The sequence below is a fragment of the Carassius gibelio genome, chromosome A18, assembly GCF_023724105.1.
Source record: "Carassius gibelio isolate Cgi1373 ecotype wild population from Czech Republic chromosome A18, carGib1.2-hapl.c, whole genome shotgun sequence".
Classification (NCBI taxonomy): Eukaryota; Metazoa; Chordata; class Actinopteri; order Cypriniformes; family Cyprinidae; genus Carassius; species Carassius gibelio.
Genome location: NC_068388.1, coordinates 1,489,910 through 1,508,712, shown reverse-complemented (window position 1 = coordinate 1,508,712; position 18,803 = coordinate 1,489,910). Strand labels below are relative to the sequence as shown.

General features: G+C 35.2%; 3 protein-coding genes across 5 annotated transcripts in view; all 3 read left to right on the top strand.

The window, feature by feature from the left end:
- The first annotated feature begins 8,033 nt into the window (after nucleotides 1–8,033).
- LOC127934386 (uncharacterized) lies at nucleotides 8,034–10,427 on the top strand. Of its 2 annotated transcripts, none has more exons than XM_052531737.1 (2): nucleotides 8,034–8,893; nucleotides 9,739–10,427. In XM_052531737.1, exons 1-2 carry the CDS (start codon nucleotides 8,210–8,212, stop codon nucleotides 9,757–9,759), a joined length of 705 nt encoding a protein of 234 aa, XP_052387697.1. In that variant the 5' UTR covers nucleotides 8,034–8,209; the 3' UTR covers nucleotides 9,760–10,427. The 2 variants fall into 2 exon arrangements, with proteins under 2 accessions (XP_052387697.1, XP_052387698.1); XM_052531738.1 differs by having other exon boundaries at nucleotides 8,039–8,818.
- Nucleotides 10,428–14,321: 3,894 nt separating this feature from the next.
- On the top strand, nucleotides 14,322–18,523 carry ugt5f1 (UDP glucuronosyltransferase 5 family, polypeptide F1). 2 transcript variants are annotated; one of them, XM_052531735.1, is made up of 3 exons: nucleotides 14,380–14,446; nucleotides 14,955–14,995; nucleotides 16,660–18,515. In XM_052531735.1, exon 3 carries the CDS (start codon nucleotides 16,687–16,689, stop codon nucleotides 18,268–18,270), a length of 1,584 nt encoding a protein of 527 aa, XP_052387695.1. In that variant the 5' UTR covers nucleotides 14,380–14,446; nucleotides 14,955–14,995; nucleotides 16,660–16,686; the 3' UTR covers nucleotides 18,271–18,515. The 2 variants fall into 2 exon arrangements, with proteins under 2 accessions (XP_052387694.1, XP_052387695.1); XM_052531734.1 differs by lacking the exon at nucleotides 14,955–14,995 and having other exon boundaries at nucleotides 14,322–14,446; nucleotides 16,660–18,523.
- Nucleotides 14,394–18,803, top strand: part of nptnb (neuroplastin b) — a 45,137-nt gene continuing 40,727 nt past the window's right edge. The window contains exon 1 of the mRNA XM_052531736.1: nucleotides 14,394–14,446. The gene's annotated coding sequence lies outside the window, so the exon portion shown is untranslated. The remainder of the gene's footprint in view (nucleotides 14,447–18,803) is intronic.

Here is an 18,803-nt window from a genome sequence, read left to right as displayed (position 1 = left end):
GGACTGATAAAACCGGTTCAGTGTCAAACCTGCTGCACCAGATTTACATTTCATCAAACATGTGACTGAAAAACACATGAGAACAGGATGATTATTAGATACTTTACCATGATTTCTTCTTTTAACTGTATATCATTGTCTGTGGTGATGTGTGTTTGTTCACTGAGCTGTGGTTTGGGATCTAATCTGAGTATTGTTTGAATATAGTTTTTGTCTTCACACACACAAGTGATTTTCACAGCACGGGTCATTGCCTTTTTAACCACACTTCAGTTTATCCAGCATAAATAAATCCTTCACACTTTATTAGCATGTTTTTGTTTTTTAACCCTGTGTTATAAACTGCTTTTGCAAGCCCAGATGGAAAATGAATAAACTGGAGTGAAGAATAGACCTTTTATATCAAAAGAAGTCTGTTCAGGGAATAATAGAAGGTGCCATCAGGAATATAAAATCCCGACTGATTGATTGATTGATTGATTGATTAACTGTGTATTCGTCCAAACAGTGATACTGATTGCACAAATATGTAAATAAGAATTTTAACTCTGAGTTTATCAATGCATAAATATCTGAGTCCCCAGAATTCATTCTTAACCCAGGATAAAGACTGAACAGTGTGAAACATTGAAAAAATAAAACCGGATTTTGTTAGCTAAAATGACCCGGGGATAATGTGTGTAAACATTTGAAATGCTTTTATCATGTACTGTAGTTGCCTTGATGAATATGGTTATCATTCAGTAGTGTGGCACATATTAAAGTACCAGCATGATTAAAATTACCATGATTTCAGGTTCAGAGTTATGTGGTCAAACCAGTTTGGAGACTGGTTTTCATCTGGTCACTGAATCAAGTATGTGCTGACTGAAGAATAGTTCCTGTCATCTTCTGTTTGGTTTGCACAATCACAAGGGTTTATAAGAGAGAGGTGATTAACAGGACCTCACCATCCTCACACACCAGCACTGACTAGAAATGGAAGCACAAGGGCAGAGAAACACTGTCAGAAACATGTATGGAAGATCTGGAAAAGTTTTAGAGTGGACTGAGAGACAAAGGGCTGTATTCAAAGAAGAGGAGCTTCGTCAACATCCAGATGTTCTTTTCAAAATGTTTATTCCAATCCATCCATTCCGTAGGAATAATCTAGCTCGTCTGGTCTTCAGACCCACTAATCCTGCTTGGTGGAGGACATTAATTGCAAATGAGTATTCAGCTCTCACTGTTAGGCAGATCAACTACAACGAGATTGAAGATCCAGTCGAAGGAGAACCGGACCAAAATGAGACAGTCCAAGGTGGACCAGTGATTGAAATCAACGGAAATGTGACTGCATTGCAAAACTTTTGTAAAAACTTTAAACAAAATCTGCAGAGACTTCTAAATGCTGAAATTCAAGAACAAAATGAAAGACCTGATTTAAGATAATGAGACAATTATAGAAGAGCTGCCAAAAACATGAGGTAAGCAAATTAATATTGTAAATATTGTACATGGTTATGTCATAAATTTATAATAAAATACATTTTGTGTATAGAATATCATCAATTAATAGTATTCATAAAACCACACATTTCAGTGAGTTGAATGGTGTTTATTTGGATTATCTGTTTATAAGTGACTTAAAAAAATTATTAAATAATGACAAAAAAGTTTTTTTTTTTCTTTGAGAAAATACACTGAGAAATATTTTGAGAAAAACAGCCAAAATAAAATGTTCACTACCCCCAATGTAAATTTTGTCATGAACTAAGAAAATGCAGGAACTATATTTTGACATTGAATGTGTCTGCTTTTCAAGCTTTCATTTGTATTAAGATGTGTTGATGTTTGTTCAACCAGACGTATTCAACAAATACTAGCAAGTCTCTGTCATCACAACTTTAGCTGAATAAACATTAAACATAAAATGAAATGAGGACGTTTTCAGACGATCCATTATCCCTAAAGGTGAATGAAATTTATCATCATGTACCTTCAAGACAACTAGTACAAGTGCAAACAGTCCTTAGATACACTAACGCCAGTCAAACATCTCTAATACACTGAGTGCATGTAAGAGTTGTGATTCTGTTCTGTTTTCATGAGAATGTATTCATGTTTACTTTATAATTAAATGAGAGCATGAATATAACAGCATTTTATGTTTGTCTCTTCCACACAGAGATCATGTTTACAGCTGATTGAAGACATCAAGATCTGCATCTTTTGACCAGATTTAAAGCAAACCGAATATTAATTCACTGTATTTCTCTTCTCTGTCACATTCAAGTCAGACAGCTGTGATTATATCTGACACAGAGTTGTTACACTTTTTACTATAGGTTATATTTCTCTGGGTGTATTTATTGAAAGTTAATTTCTGGATAAAGCTTGTATTTCTATATAGTTTCTATACATCACTTTCTATGTAAACTTTAAAATCTTGACTACAACAGATATATCTAATAGACAAGTTCACTGTTAACACGCATTATCCTTTTGTGTAAATGTCGTCAAAGTGTATGGGTTAAGCTGTCACATTAAAACTTGCTATAAACTATTATAATGCATCCTTGTGAGTGTGTGTGTGTTTCCATTTACCCAAAAGCTATTAGTAATAGCCTATTACTAAAAAACAATAAAATTAAGATAAAATGAAAAACAAACAAACAATGAAATGTATGAGTTTATGAATGTACAGTGTACAAGAGATCTTGAAGAACTGATGATCTAAAGGACCAAGATCTGAAAAAGAAAACAAAAGCAAAAAAACAAAAAAACAAAGAGGTGGAAGAATGAATAGAAGAGCTTAAAGCAGAAAAAGACGACCTAGAAAAGAAAAGAACAAGAACACAACATAAACACAAGATCTGCAGGAAAGATTAAACATCTGGAAATCATTAATTAGTCAGCAATGAGGAACAACATTCAGCAGAATCACATTCGTTCAGAATAGCTAATATTGTAGAAATGGTTCAAAATGTCATAAAAGTACCATACTAATATAAAAAGTTGAGAGTTTTTGTTTGGATTAACAGTTAAAATTACTATTATTGCTTTAATCTTGAAACTTACCTCTATCTACCATCTTTAAATTACATTTAAATTAAAATTCATTAAAAAAAATTGTATTAAATGTATTCATTTAGCAGACGCTTTTATCCAAAGCGACTTACAGTATATTCAGGCTATCAATTATTACCTATCATGTGTTCCCGGGGATTCGAACCCCAAACCTTGCGCTTGTTAACTCAAGGTTGCATGCTTATGAAGTAAAGATCATGTTCCATATTTTGTACATTTCCTATCATAAATATATCAAAACTTGATTTTTTTTATCAGTAATATGCATTGCTAAGAACTTCATTTGAAAAACTTTAAAGATGATTTTCTCAATATTTTGATTTGTTTTACACCCTCAGATTCTAGATTTTCAAATAGTTGTATCTCAGACAAATATTGTCTGATCCTTATAAACCATACATCAATGGAAAGATGGTTCATTCAGCTTTCAGATGGGTTTAGAGTTGCATATCTTTGGTATCTCACTTTATAAAGGGAGATCAGTCACATGACGGCTAAAAATAATTTCCCATAAAGCATTTTGCAGATTAATTATAGGATCATTTATGCTTTGATGTAGCAGCCGTGTAACATTTTGTGCTTTGATTGTCAGAGTTAGATATTCTTAACAAAAGCAGCTCTGAACTTAAAAACTAACTTTAAGTTCATTTGCATTATCTTCTGTATACTTTCTGCAAGTTTGTAAGACAATGCAATGCGTGTTTTTAATCAACATCTGATTTTTCTATCATCAATCAGAATCACATGTAAAATGCTATTTACTAATTCAGAAAATGAATCATCGTTTGAATCACAATTTGATTGTCACAACTCCGAATCCTAGTAAACAGAGACAGGAGGAGATAAATGTGACTGTGTTGTGTTACAGTTTAACGAGATGAAAGGATCAACATTCATGATACCATTACTGTAAGACTATAATGATTTGAAATGTTACTGAAGTGTAATTGTAAATAGTTTTGGAGATTCTCCTCTTTCCCCATTCAAATAGATACTGGCTGTGTTTGTTTGCATACGGCATACAGTATGTGCAAAACAGCCTTTGAGTCATGTGGCTTTCTCTTAAATGAACTTCTTTTCCAGTAAATCACCTGGAGGCAGAGAGTTTGCAGATTTACATTTAATCAAATACCAGGATGAAAAACACAGGAACCGAATGATGTTCAAGGGCGGTCAAGACATTTTAACAAACTTTCCTCTTCTAATTACGTATATCTTTGATTGTCTGTCTGTCTGTCTGTCTACAGCTAAGCAGTGTTTCACATTTGTAATATTGTGGTTTATGAAACCTTGCAGGTTTTGCAAGAGTGAAGAAGAGAGCTATTTATTTGTGCAGTTATTGTCCAAAAAGTCTGTTCAGGGGCAAATTGAATGTTACCATGAAGAATACAGAAGATAAGTTGATATTTAAACTGATCACGTACTGTATTCATGCAATCTGTGACACTGACGCAGAAATGTGAATAAGAGTATTAAGAAAGTACAGTGGGAAACTTCAAACCCTTAATATCAAGGATTCATTCTTAACCCTGGATAAAGACTGAACAGTGTGAAAAAATCAACCTGAGTTTAAAATACAGCAGGGTTAATGTATGAAAAGCTCTGTATACTATACAATGGTATTACTATGGTACTTTTGATGTGCTTTGTATCACTGTAGATGCCATGATCGATGAATGTGGTTATTATTCCAACATATCATTCAGTACTGTGGCATATATTATATTTTAATGGTCAGCACTCAGCACTATACCAGGATTTCAGTTTCATGTCCGGAGACATACGCTCATTTGTGTACTAGTCAAATAAGTGCTGAACTCAACAATAGCTCCTGTCATCTTCTGCTTGGGTTGCGCTATCAGGGTTTATAAGGATGAGGCGGTTAACAGGAGGTTTTAAACAGGACCTTCACAATCTTCAGCACTGACTAGAAATGGCATGGCAAATCCGGGTCAGAGACATGTATGAGTCAGGTGATGAGAGAACAAAAGCACACAGAGAGAGGCAGCTGAACCAGCATCCAGACGTTCTCTTCAGGATATATTGTGAAGACCGTCTGCATGTTCTGCTCTTCAGACCCACAGATGACGGCTGGTGGGTCAATATAATTAAGGATAGATATAGAGGAATCTCTGCTCAGTGGACTTTCAAACATGCTGATAACCAGCCGATTCGGCACGCAATGAATCTCTCCGGTTATCAAAATGAGCTGCAAAGATTCTGTGATGAGTTTCCAGGCAATCTACAGGCGTGTCATGACCATGTTCAGGAAATTGAGAATTTGACAGTAAAGATACAAGACCTCAGAGTAGAAAACAGAAGACTTAGACAACTATTACGAGGAGCGCCCTAAAACATGAGGTAGCTACAACATTCAATACAATCACATTCTTTCAAAACAGCAAATTTTGTTGAAATGGTTAAAAATATCATAAATTAATCACAGTAATCACGTCAGATGAGTTGAGTGACTGTGTCTATCTGTTGATGTTGTTCTAACCGACCCCAGTGAAACATCGGTCAAGAACGATTGTTTTTCTTTCATTTCATTTATTTGTGTTAATGTTTGTTCCACCGGAGATATTTAACCGACCAGACCAGTGTCACACCCATCAGAAGTTCAGAGCTGAAGAAATAAACATTAACATGTTAACATGTTGAACAAACTCAAGAAGACAAATACAAGTCCAAACAGATACATTAACATGAGTCAGAACATCTCTGTAACACTTTAGAATAGGGAACACATATTCACTATTAACTAAGATTTAATTAGGAGTTTGCTGCTTATTAATAGTTAGTATGATAGTTGTTTAGTTATGGGGTGGATTAAGAGATCGAATATACAGTCACGTACGTGTACAAGTACTAATAAACAGCCAATATACTAGTAATATGCATGCTAATAAACAACTAATTAATAGCAAGAACTGATCCTTAAAATAAAGTGTTCCCAACATATAACCTATTTGAGTGGATGGTTGCATTTCATCATCTACTAACATCCTTTCAGTTTTCCTCAGAACTGATTCTTGTTCATCTATAATAACAGACATGAGAGCATGACTATAACAGTATTTTATGTGTTTCATTTCTTCCACACAGAGACCACGAAGACAAGAAGATCTGCATCTTTCGATCAGATTCAAAGCAGACCAAACATGAATTACTATTATTTCTTATATTTCTCTTCTCTGTCATATTAAAGTCAGACTGTAATCAAATCTGTCACACTTCTTACTCCAGTGAATATTTCTCATTGTGTGTTTATTGTTGAAAGTCTATATAAACACAAACTTTATTAAAGACGTGGTGACAAAAATTCGAATGGACATTTTCATTGTTACACCGTTAACACATTCATCTTTCTCCATTCTAGTAGATACTGGCTGTACTTGTTACATACGTGTCAAACAGTTTGAGTTTGAGAGTCTAACAGCTGTTAAAAACAAAGGGAGAGGTGGAAGAATGAATAGAAGAACTAAAAGCGGAAAAAGAAGATCTAGAAAAACAAAAACAAAAGAAGAGCTGTGAAAAACAGAAGATCTGCCAAAACCACAAAGACCACAAAACAAACAAACCAAAGAAAAGCCGTGGGCATAAACACAAGATCTGCAGGAAAGATCAAACATCTGGAAATCATTCATTAGTCAGCAATGACTAGGAAAACAAAAATGCTACTAAAACGTGAGGAACAACATTCAACAGAATCACATTCGTTCAGAATAGCTCATATTGCAGAAATGGTTCAAAATGTCATCAATGTACACTAATAATAAATAAGTTGAGTGTTTGGATTAACTGTTAAAATTTCTATTATTGCTTTTCATCTTCCGTCATTAAAAGTTCAAAATCTTATCAAATCTTGAACACAATAAATAAATAAATAAATAAATAAAATAGTTTTCATTGATACACTGTTAACACACATTAACCTCGTGTGTCACACTGTGTGTAGTAAGTTTGCACATAATGACTGAGGCTGCCATTAACTATAATAATGTGAGTGAGTGGGGTTTTACTGTCTTCAGTTGTTTACCAACAGCTATTCGCCTATAACTAAAATCACACACACACACACACACACACACACACACACACACACACACACACACACAAGGAGAACTAGTGCAAACCAGTGCTACATCAGTAAACCAGTCAAATTAATCAATATACACTGTACATATGTTCTTTATAACACTGTTTTTATTTAATTTTATAATGTATATCTTTATGTAATTATATATAAGCCTTACTTTATTCACTCATTCATTTAATTCTATTTTATTTTATTGACAGCATTCCCAGTGTCTCAGTGGTGCCTAATACCACGTTCTCACAATTTTACTGTTAGAAATTGTTAATTTACTAATTTACTTGTTTTTAGTAAGTGTGTGCACGGGGTTAAACACTAGTAGTGTGGTGAAGGTTTGACTCTTGTAAATTCATATTTTGCTGATATGACAGTTGAAAAATATGCACAAAAAGTTTTTTTTAAAGTGCACTTTGGTGCCAGTGATTAAAAATCTAAGTGTTTGTAAGTTGTGTGAAATTGTTATTTATTTTTGTGAATTATATGCACCTGGATTTCAGTATACTGCTTGTATTACAATTCAGTGCTATGTTTCTTTCCTTCTTTTTCTGTCTATCTTTCTTTCTCTTTCTCTTTCTCTTTCTCTTTCTTTCTTTCTTTCTTTCTTTCTCTCTCTCTTTCTTTTTTCTTTTTTTAATGCACTGAATAAACTGTTTATAAAACCTATAAACAAATAATAATATAAGTTAATCATAATAAAAAAAAAAACGACTGAATGGAAGTGGAAAGCATTTGTTTTAAATGCTGAAACTGTCTATTTGTCTTTGTGTCTTTATAAATGACATGAACACAAGGTCAAGTGTGATTCATCTTTCCTGGAAAACACTGTTTCTCTACTTCCTCTCGTCTTTAGTTCCTCCTCTTTTATGCCTCTCTCTCTCTCTTCTCTGTTGTCCTGTTAACACATTTTTCTGTTTGATTGTAATATAATTAGATAAACAGAAGCTGATCGATTGAGACTGGATGAGCTATGTGTGTTGAGTTTTGTTTCGTTTCGGGTTGAGCGACTCTATCTGGAAAACACACACATATGGATTCTTGCCAAATATGTGGTGGGCTGAGCAAGTTCCTGCCTTCGTCCCTGTGTGTTTTGTAGTGGATTGCACCATTGCAGGAGAATCTCTGACGAAATGCAAAAGATCATATTTCAGTAAGGTTGAGGCAGTAATGGCAGCTGTGAGAGACATGTATGAAGGAGTGGATGTTAAAAACATGACTCCAGCAGAACAAAAGAGACACAGAGAGACGCAGCTGAACCAACATCCAGACGTTCTCTTCAGAATAAATCGTCAGGACCGTCTGCATGTTCTCCTCTTCAGACCCACGGGTGACAGCTGGTGGATCGATATAATTAAGGAAAATTATGGAGGAATCTTTGCTCAGTGGACTTTCCAACATGCTGATAACCAGCCCATTCGGCACGCCATGAATCTCTCCGGGAATCGGGATGAGCTGCAAAGATTCTGTGATGAGTTTCCAGACAATCTGGAGGCATTTCGTGCCCATGTTCAGGAAACTGAAGATCTGAGAGCAACAATAGAAGATCTCAGAGAAAAAATAGAAGATGACAATGCAGCAATACAAGATCTGGAAGAAAGAATACGAGAACTCGATTTAGAAAACAGAAGACTGAGACAACAACATTTAAACCATGAGGTACAATCACATTCTTTCAGAACAGCAGAAATGATTCAAGAATGTCTAAATGAATCATATTACTATCAGACCAATGTGAGTTGAGTTATTTGTTACTTCATATCAAACTCTCTTTAAAAGTTGTGCTAACTGACCCCATGAACTAACGACATGATGCAAATGGTACTAACTTAATGCAAATGGAAAAAAATGATTTTTATTATTATTGAAAATTGCATTCATTCGTTGAAAGTGAGAAAAAGACATGTCATTTTATACAGAATTGTGTAGATGAGGAGGCTGCATTAATTTACATTACAAAGTTACATACATTTTTTTTCCATATCCACATGCATTTTTATTTGAGCAGAAGCATTTTTAAATGGTAGTTTTTAATACAACATCAGAGCACACGTAAGGCCACGGTAAGGAAAGTCTGTATTCTTTATCCTGTTGGATTTTAAATTCTTCCAATACTTGGTATTGTGTCCATCTCCTCTTCATCTGTTCGTCATTATTATACCAGCGTTCTTGCTGTTGGCAGAGTAGAAGTCAAATGTTACTCTAATTAAGAAATGCAACAGTTTGGATTTGGATTGAACTCAATTCAGCTGTTCTGAACCTGAGAACTCAGAGTAAGTCAACTCAGAGTTGTTTGAACCTCTTATTGAAACTGAATAAAATAAGTCAAATGAAATGTTGAGAAAACTCGCTTCATGTAGGCTACCTTATAGAAGATGTTCAAACATTCCTAGAAACGCTAACACAAGTCAAAAACACCTCTACATGAATATAGCTCTACTATTTGAGTGGAGTTGTAATTCATCATCTAACAGCTGTTCTGTTTTCCTGAGAACTGATTCATGTTTACTCTATAATAATAGACATATGAATGTGAATATACAGTAACGGCAGTTTGTTCTTTCATCTCTTCCACACAGAGACCATGTTTTCCTCAGTAAAGAAGGACATCAAGATCTGCATCTGTCTAGACCAGTGGATATTTCAGTATATCACCACGTATTTTATATTTCTCCTATGTTTGCATGCACAACTTTTGTTTCAATTTCATTCCGATAGTGTTTACATGAACGCTAAATACAGAGTGATCAAGCTTTGATATGCGCACATTTTATTATGACAGGACACACGTTCATTCAACAGGAAGAACCGCTTTGTTCTGCGCGTCATACGTCATTACGCTACTTCTGCGTCATTGCACATGCGCTCTCCTTTCAGTTTCGGTTTTCAATCCGAATATATATTAATAATATAATATTCAGTCTATGAAGTAACGTACATTTATTAATTTTACATATTTAAACCATTTACAGTAATTGGGTAGAAAGTATTTCTTGTTTAAAAATATATATATTTTTAAATCCTTGTTCATTAGAATACAAAGAATCACCTCCTCATTAGAAATGTTTGTTGATTAGAGGTTCTTATACGGCTTTTTCTCAGTTTATCTCAAAATGTGCTTCACGGTTCAACAGGAAGTGCCGTCAGTTACGTTTTTGATTTTCTGATTATACATTATTGCTTGTCACACTCATAGCTTAGTTTTATTTTTGCATTAAATGCTTTGTATTGTATTTGTAACTAATAAAATGAGAGATTTTATTGTTAAGATTGCCTCCCGTGAGACTTTACTTATAACTACAAACTGAGCCTCAAGATCAACCACAAGGCAGTCTTCTATATTAAATTAAATTAAATTAAATGTATGCATTTAGCAGACGCTTTTATCCAAAGCGACTTACAGTGCATTCAGGCTATCAATTTTTACATATCATTCCTGAAGAACTTCAACCTGCCGGCTGGCGAGTACTTCATGGTTTATGCTACATATGTCTATTCTTATCCATTCCTAAATAATAATTTATAGAGTTAAAGGTGTAAGTTAGAATAACCCACTGAGAAACAGGTGCCTCGATACAAATTCATGATATAGATGGCAGCAAAGTAAAAGGACAGTTACCAGGGTGGTTAGAGTCGCTTGGTTGGAAGCTAGCTTGATAGGGACTACGGTATTAAAATCTGAGCTATAGTTGATGAATAGCAGCCTTACATAGTTCCTGTTATTGCCGTCAACATGCCACCAATCTTCTGTGGATCTGTTGGGGCTAATGTCATGAAGTATCAGGGATGGAGGAGCAGATGTTGTTTTTTATAAGTTTCTCAAAGACCTTCATGACTGTTGACGTGAGGGCAACTGGACGATAGTCATTCAGACAAGAGAGTTTATTGTTCTTATGCACAAGGATGATGAGAGTTTTTCTGAAGGAGGTGGGAACCACCGAGGTAGCAAGGGACTCATTAAAAATACATGTAAACAAACCAGCGAGCTGATCAGGACCGCAGAACATGGCTAGAAATCCCATCAGGACCTGCTGCTTTCCTGACGTTCACTCGCTTTAGGGCCAGAGAGACCGGCGTTACACACAGCAGTGCGTTTGTTTACTGCAGCACGGATTGTTCTGTCCACCCACCGTTTCTGATCTGAGAAGGAACTTGGTACTGGATAAAACGTGCGGACTGAACAAAAGTTCCTGTCTTGTCTTGTGCTATCACTAGGGTTTATAAGCGTAAGGTGGGAATACGTTTTTTTACAACCTTCACACACCGGCAGCAGTCAGAGATAAGGCTATATATCAGAAAAATGGCTGATCACGAAGAAAGAATTTGCAATCTGGAGGAAAAAGCAGGAGGTCTGGAAAACAAAACCGATGAACTTGAAAGAAAAACGGAAGATCTGGAAAACAAAACAGATGAGCTTGAAAGAAAAACGGAAGATATGGAAAACAAAACCACTGAACTTGAAAGAAAAACCAAAGATCTAGAAAACAAAACATATAAACTTGAAGAAAAGACTGAAAATCTGGAAAGACAAACACAAGATCTGGAATACAAAACAGATGAGCTTAATAGAAAGAAAAGAGATCTGGAAACCAAAACAGATGAACTTGAAGAAAAGACGGAGAATCTGGAAAGACAAACAAATGAGCTTGAAGAAAAAACAGAAGATCTTATAAGAAGAATTCAAAATATTGAAGCAAGATTTTGTCTCTGATCTGAAGACTCAGACAATCAAGAGAATTGAAGAAGTGCTACTAAAACATGAGGTACAACACTAAATACAATCACATTCTTTCAAAATAGCATATGTTTGTAGATAATAACAAATACTGTAAATAAAACTAATAAAATGAGTTGAGTGGTCTTTGTTTGGTTCATCTGTTTGTTACCTCCATATTAAAACTTCAAAAGTTGTTAAACTGTGATTAACTCCTACAAAACTTAAGTCATTACAGTTTTTTTTACAATCGCTATGACAGTTTTTTCAATACATTCAATACAAGATATACAAACAGAAAAAGCACCGTAATTATAATAATAATAATAATAATAAAACAAAGTAAACTTCTAATCTGCCCGGTCTGCTGCATTTGGCCACATGTTCTCATCCACATCACACCTGGTATCTTCTCTGGCAAGGCATCATGGGAAGAATGGCCTCCAACTCCATGACTCTCTGAAAGTAATTAGACACAGTGTATGTAAATGCTGTGCTGTACTGTATATCTACTGTATGTTCTAATGTACTCCAGGTTTAAAGAGTAGTTCAATGAAATAAAATACAGGTAATATACTGTATTTGTGTTTCAATTCACAATATGAACAGCTGTTCACTTTGACTTTAGCCTATATAAGTTATAAGATGTTATCTGTTCTGACATACAGTGTGAAAGCATTTCTAAATTTAACTGTAAAATTACATAGTTTTGTTCTTGGTTGAGCTTGTGTGTAAAAGAAGTTCAAGCATTTTAAATGTGTGTTAACTCTATGCATTTTGTGTCAAAGCAACAATGTGTAGCCTACAAAGACGAATGTTGTGTTAACTGTGTTAAGAGTTTAGGAAAATTGTTAAAGGTATTGAAAAAACTGTTATAGCGATTGTAAAAAAAACTGTAAATTAAATGTTGGGAAAACTCACATCATGTACCTTTAAGAATTAAAATATAAATGCAAACAGGCTTAGATACAGTACATTAACATGAGCCAAACAACTACATACTATTCTTATTCATGTGCACGTATGATTTGTGCTGTTTTCCAAAGAATGGATTTATGTTTATTTTGTAATAATTGTTTTATAGGTTCATGAATATCTATTCTAATAGATATAGGTTCATGAATATCTAATATTTTATCTCTTCCACACAGAGTCTGTGTTTGCAGCTGATAGGAGCTCATGAAGATCTCAAGTTCTGACCAAATTTAATGCAGTCACAGTTGAAAAAAGCCAATTTCTGCATAAACCTTATATTTCTACATAATTTCTGTATAAACCTTAAAATCTTGACTGCAACAAATGTGTAATAGACATATTCAGAGTGCTACACTGTTAAAAAGCGTTTACTTTTTGTGTACATTTTGTCACAGTGAATGAAGTTGTCACATTAAAACATTGATCTATAATAATGTATTGCTGTGTGTGTGTGTGTGTGTGTGTTCTTGTGTTTACACAAAAACTATTACTATTCGCCTGATAATTTAACATTAAACCTAACCCTAACAACATAAACACTGATAGTGAAAACAAACATTTATTTACTTCATTTTTTGTTTGTTTGTTTGTTTTGTAATGTTACCGTGACTTTTCCACTGGGACAACTTGCCCCGGTCCATTTTGCAGTTGTGCTTATATTTATACCACAATTTCCTTAAGTCATATACATACATAATGAATACACATTTCTATAGTTTGCACAATATATAAAGTATTTAATTGGGTAGAAAGTGCTCTTTGTGAGTAAAAAAATATTTTCACCAATACTTTACAGGCCATCCGTCAGTAGAGACACGCCATTAAAAACTATTAGCGCCCTCTTCTGGACTGATTCGGCATGACACTCATTGTCAGATGCATTAGAAAACACTGTAAAAGTACAGAGCTAGCAGATACAACACTGGGGCTAGTTGTCACACTATGACTCCAATAATAATTTCTCAGGATGAGTTTATTCTTTATATCGTCATATATAAATACATATAGACATGATAGAATTTAAGACACTTCATAAGCACGTGATAAAAACAATGATAACGATTGATACAAACACAAAAAAGCTGCTGATACCTTGAATTTGACATTAATTGATAGGTTTTTCTTTATCTTTGGGCAGTCACTATTTCAGTATAGTGTATTGTATATCAACAAATACGTGACAAAATGTCCTAATACTGTGAGAATTTGGATCTAGTAAATTGATTTGTTTTGTATAACTTTCTGTAAAGTATTCATGTAGTTTAATTTCTGCATATGGTGTATTTTAATGTACTGCGTATTAGTATTCAGTACGTTTTAGTTTTGTTTGTTTTTTGTGTGTGTTTACTTGATTGTTTTATTTTTCTATCTAACTAACCAGGCCAGTGTATTCTATGATATGATTGTGCTCTGTTTAAAATATATACTGGTTGTGAATAGTAATGACGCTTGTATTGACGCGCTAAAACATTATCCAATCATCATGGACATGACGTAATTAATATTCATGAGCTCCGCCTCCACTCACCCAAACAAACAGAGAAGCGGTTCACACACGAGCTCACCGCGTTGCACAGTTGTCACTCTCTGTTCAGCTGGTAAGTGCAATTATTTAATTTATTGTAAACCATAACAGCTTTTACACACAACCAAGAGTGGACACGCTTCGTTTTAGACAGTGTAAGTTCTTATCACGCCGTCTGAAATGAGCTTCCATGTTGTCATCCGCGCCACACAGGACTTGTTGTTTGTGCGGATTGTCGTTTTAATGTTGTATTTAGCTCTCTACAGCTCAACACAGCTTGATGATTTCAGTGTTTACCCTCCAAAAACAAAGAATAGCGGCGACTGTCAAAGTGAGAGAACTGATACTTTGTTTCCGGAAATTGAACTCTTTGTATCACAACTGTCTATGAATAACTTTGAAGTACGTTTACCTCCAGGCTTAAAAAAATTAGCATGTTAACCATAAGTACTACAGTTACTTCTGTAAAATACAACCATATATGGTCTTTGTACTATCATTGTTATGTTCAGCTTCATATCATTATGTACTTATTAAATTTTTTATTACTATTTTATGTTTAAAATGTATTTTGTTGACAGAGGTTCCAGTGTGACAGTGTTGCCTAATAGCATTCACCCCGGTAAGTGTGTAAGTGTGTACACGGGGTTCAAGATAACTACTATCCTGTCTCAGGACTGTCCTGAGTTATACAATAATTTATTGTCAAATAAATCAAGATATTATTTTAAATCAGTAGGATGTATTGATAAGGCTATACAGATATTAATAGACGTGTGTGTGTGTGTGTGTGTATGGTGTGTACTTAAAGGTTCACCAGGTAAAGGTACTCCAGGGCAAAATATTTTAATCCAGGGTGTGGATCTTTGACTTGCTGCTTGATTTTGTCTTAAGTTTAAGTTTGCATTCATGCAGTCTTCATGCAGAATTACTCAAAAGTGCCTCACAGACAGTAATTGTGATATGAGGATGTGGTTGTTCAGACCAAGGCCACTTTGACCGCAGTCTAGATGAAATTCAACAGGACACACTAAGATATTTCACTAATCAGAGTTGAATGTTTTTGTTTTAGCGTCTGTAAACAGGTTTGTTATCAGGACAAGGGGAAAACCGCTTGAAATGGACCTTGAAATACATCGCAATGCGATCATGTCTAGATGTTTGATTGAGTTTGTTCCCAGAGTAAATGTAAAGTATTTGTGATACTTTGGCAGATGCTGAACAGTATTCAAGTCAATTATTTCTCTAAAAGGCAGCTTTAAATGGCATTTGCAACCAATTTTGTGTAGTTAACTAGACGTTTGGTGAATGGGGAAAATTTTATGCAAATATCAATTAATGTTCCAAAAAGCAAAAAACAATGCGAAACCCTATAAAACTGCATTAAGCATGAAATAGTTTCCTGGTGACACACACGAAGGTTGTGTAAGAACCGCTTCCTGATGTTTTTTTTTTTTCTTCCTTTATTTTTCATGCAGAAACACGTCGCCAGTTTACCAAGCAGAGAAATACAAGTCTGAGTGTCAAAACAGAATTAATTGCATAATTATTACACGCAATGATACTCTTAAATGTATAATTCTGCCACATTACAACCTTTAGCCTATATGAGATGACAATCTGTGTTACTGTTATATAGGAATTAATAACCTTGATTTGGATATTATTCTAATGTATGTGTACAGTATATGTGAGAGAACAGTGACATTGAAAATCATTTTATCTACTGTTTTTCTTGAAAGAAATCACATATTGTACAGACATTTGTAGCATATGTGAGCTAACATTTTACAAACATACTTGGGTGCTATTAAGACTTCATTCTTTGGTTTAGCTTATTTCAATATCTCAGTATTAAATTAAAGATTTAGAAAAGAGGATATAGAGTTTGTTCTTCTTCTTCTTCTTCTTCTTGTCCAGTTACCTTGTGTCACCCCACACTCCGGGAAAAAAAGGTACAAAAGCGGTCACTGGGGTGGAACCTTTTCAAAAGGTATACTTTTGTACCTTTTAGGTATTAACATGTACACTTTGAGGTACTAATTTGTACTTTTAAGGTACCAGTACAGACTCTTTAGGTACAAAGGTGTGCCTTTTGATAAGGTAACCGCCCCAGTGACAGCTTTTGTACCTTTTTTTTTTTCTGAGAGTGTATAATAGTGACAACATTTCACTGTATTTGGATAATTTCAGTTTAAAGCTATTCAAACACACAGGACTGCATTAGAGAGCAAAGCTTGTCTGATAAATGATGAACATCACACGCTGTGTGTTTATGTCTTCCAGACACATGTTTGTGCTCCTCATATAAGGATGGATTTGATCTTTATTGCCTCGAGCATCATTCTAACCCTGACCTTCCCAGTGCATTGTGGGAAAATCCTGGTGTTTCCTCACGAAGGCAGTCACTGGGTGAACCTGAACATCTTGATCCAGGAGCTTCACTCCAGGGGTCATCAGATCACCGTGATCCGGGCCCTCGACGGCTGGTTCATCTCAGAGACGTCTCCACACTACGTCTCGCTGACCGTCCCGTTCCTTCTGGGCGGAGACGATCAGTTTTACAGCAGCTTTGTTTCTAGACAACTGCAGATCCGGCGGCAGCAGCAGTCGGCGTGGACCAGATTCAAACTGGACATGGAGCTAAAAGAGAAGTTTTCCGAAATGCACAGGAAGATTTGCGAAATGGTGATCTATATTATCGAGAAAGATCCCAAGCTGCTTGAAGAAATCAAAAAGGCGAACTTTGACGTGATGTTGACCGATCCAGCGAACGGAGGAGGTGTTGTTCTCGCGCATTATCTGAACCTACCTCTTGTTTTTAACGTCCGATTTACTGTGCATGGAGAAGCGCATTTTGCGATCGCACCGTCTCCTCTGTCTTACGTTCCCTTCCCGCTTTCTCTGCTGACGGATAACATGACTTTCCTTCAGAGAACGTATAATGTGTTGTTTTACACTATTCGGCTTTTCCTTTACAAGACTATCGTCGGGCCTCACTACAGCGCTTTGTGCGACCGATATTTTGGCCCTGATGTGCACTATTTTGAATTATTCCAAGCGGCTGATATTTGGCTCATGACGGTCGATTTCGTCTTTGAATTTCCTCGGCCGACTATGCCAAACGCCATTTACGTCGGCGGTTTCCAATGCAAGCCTGCAAAAGAGTTGCAGAGGGATCTGGAGGATTTCGTCCAGAGTTCTGGAGAGCATGGCGTCATTGTGATGTCTTTAGGAACATTTGTTGCCCAACTTCCGCTTGATATAGCTGATGAAATAGCGGCTGCGTTTGCTCAGCTTCCACAGAAAGTGATTTGGAGGTACACCGGAGAGCCTCCGTCTACTTTGGGCAACAACACTTTACTTGTAAAGTGGCTTCCACAGAATGATCTCTTAGGACATGTTAAAACCAAGGTTTTTGTGTCTCATGGAGGCATTAATGGGATTTTTGAAGCTATTTATCATGCCGTTCCTATAGTCGGATTACCGCTGGTTTTCGATCAGGATGATAACCTTTCAAAAATGAGACATAGAGGCGTCGCTAAAGTTGTGGATATTTCAACCATAGATAGACATGTATTTAAAGATGCCTTACAGGAAGTGCTTACAGAGCCGTCCTACAGGAAGAACATGCAGATACTATCCAGTCTGCATAGAGACGTGCCGATAAATCCGTTAGACAGCGCCATCTTCTGGATTGAGTTTGTCATGAGACACCGAGGCGCTGCTCACCTGCGCACCGACTCTTATAAAATGCCCTGGTACTCGTACCACAGTGTCGATGTTGTAGTGTTCTTGTTATCGATCGTTTCTTTAACCGTTTATATTGTGTTTAAAGTGATCAGATGTTTGTGTTGCAGGTCATGTGCGAAAAGACAACGAGTGAAGCAAGAGTAAGCGTGGAGATAACATTAAGGTCACAACTGAAACTTTTTTTCTTAAGTTTTTTTTTTTTTTTTGATGGTCAACAGGATGGTGCAGATTATAATTGTATGATACAGAAATATTTGATATTTATTTTTAAATCTAACATTTACCAAAAAAAAAAAAGAGAGATTTGTTTTCTCACAAACTGCCTACATTGAAATAGTTCTGAAATTATGAAACGGATTATTAAAACGTGTAATAAAATGTATTATTTTTTGCTAAATCAACTAAAATGCTTGTTTTTTTTCTCTTTTATTGTAAATGTTCTTCTGTGATTCAGTATTGACCATATTTTTGGACATAAAAATGCATAACACACACCAATGTATTTATGTAAAATAGAATTATGTAATTCTATTTAGCATTTATACATTCACACACACACACACATGTATTTATGTAAAATAGAATTATATAATTCTGTTATGTGTATATATAATTCTATTTAGCATTTATACACACACACACACATGTATTTATGTAAAATGGAATTATATAATTCT

Excerpts from the sequence above, each read along its gene's own strand:
- LOC127934386 (XM_052531737.1), top strand. The coding sequence starts at position 8,210 with ATGTGGTGGGCTGAGCAAGTTCCTGCCTTCGTCCCTGTGTGTTTTGTA. Across the intron at positions 8,894-9,738 it reads CATATTACTATCAGACCAAT|AGACCATGTTTTCCTCAGTA; the intron begins GTGAGTTGAGTT and ends TCTTCCACACAG.
- ugt5f1 (XM_052531734.1), top strand. The coding sequence starts at position 16,687 with ATGGATTTGATCTTTATTGCCTCGAGCATCATTCTAACCCTGACCTTC.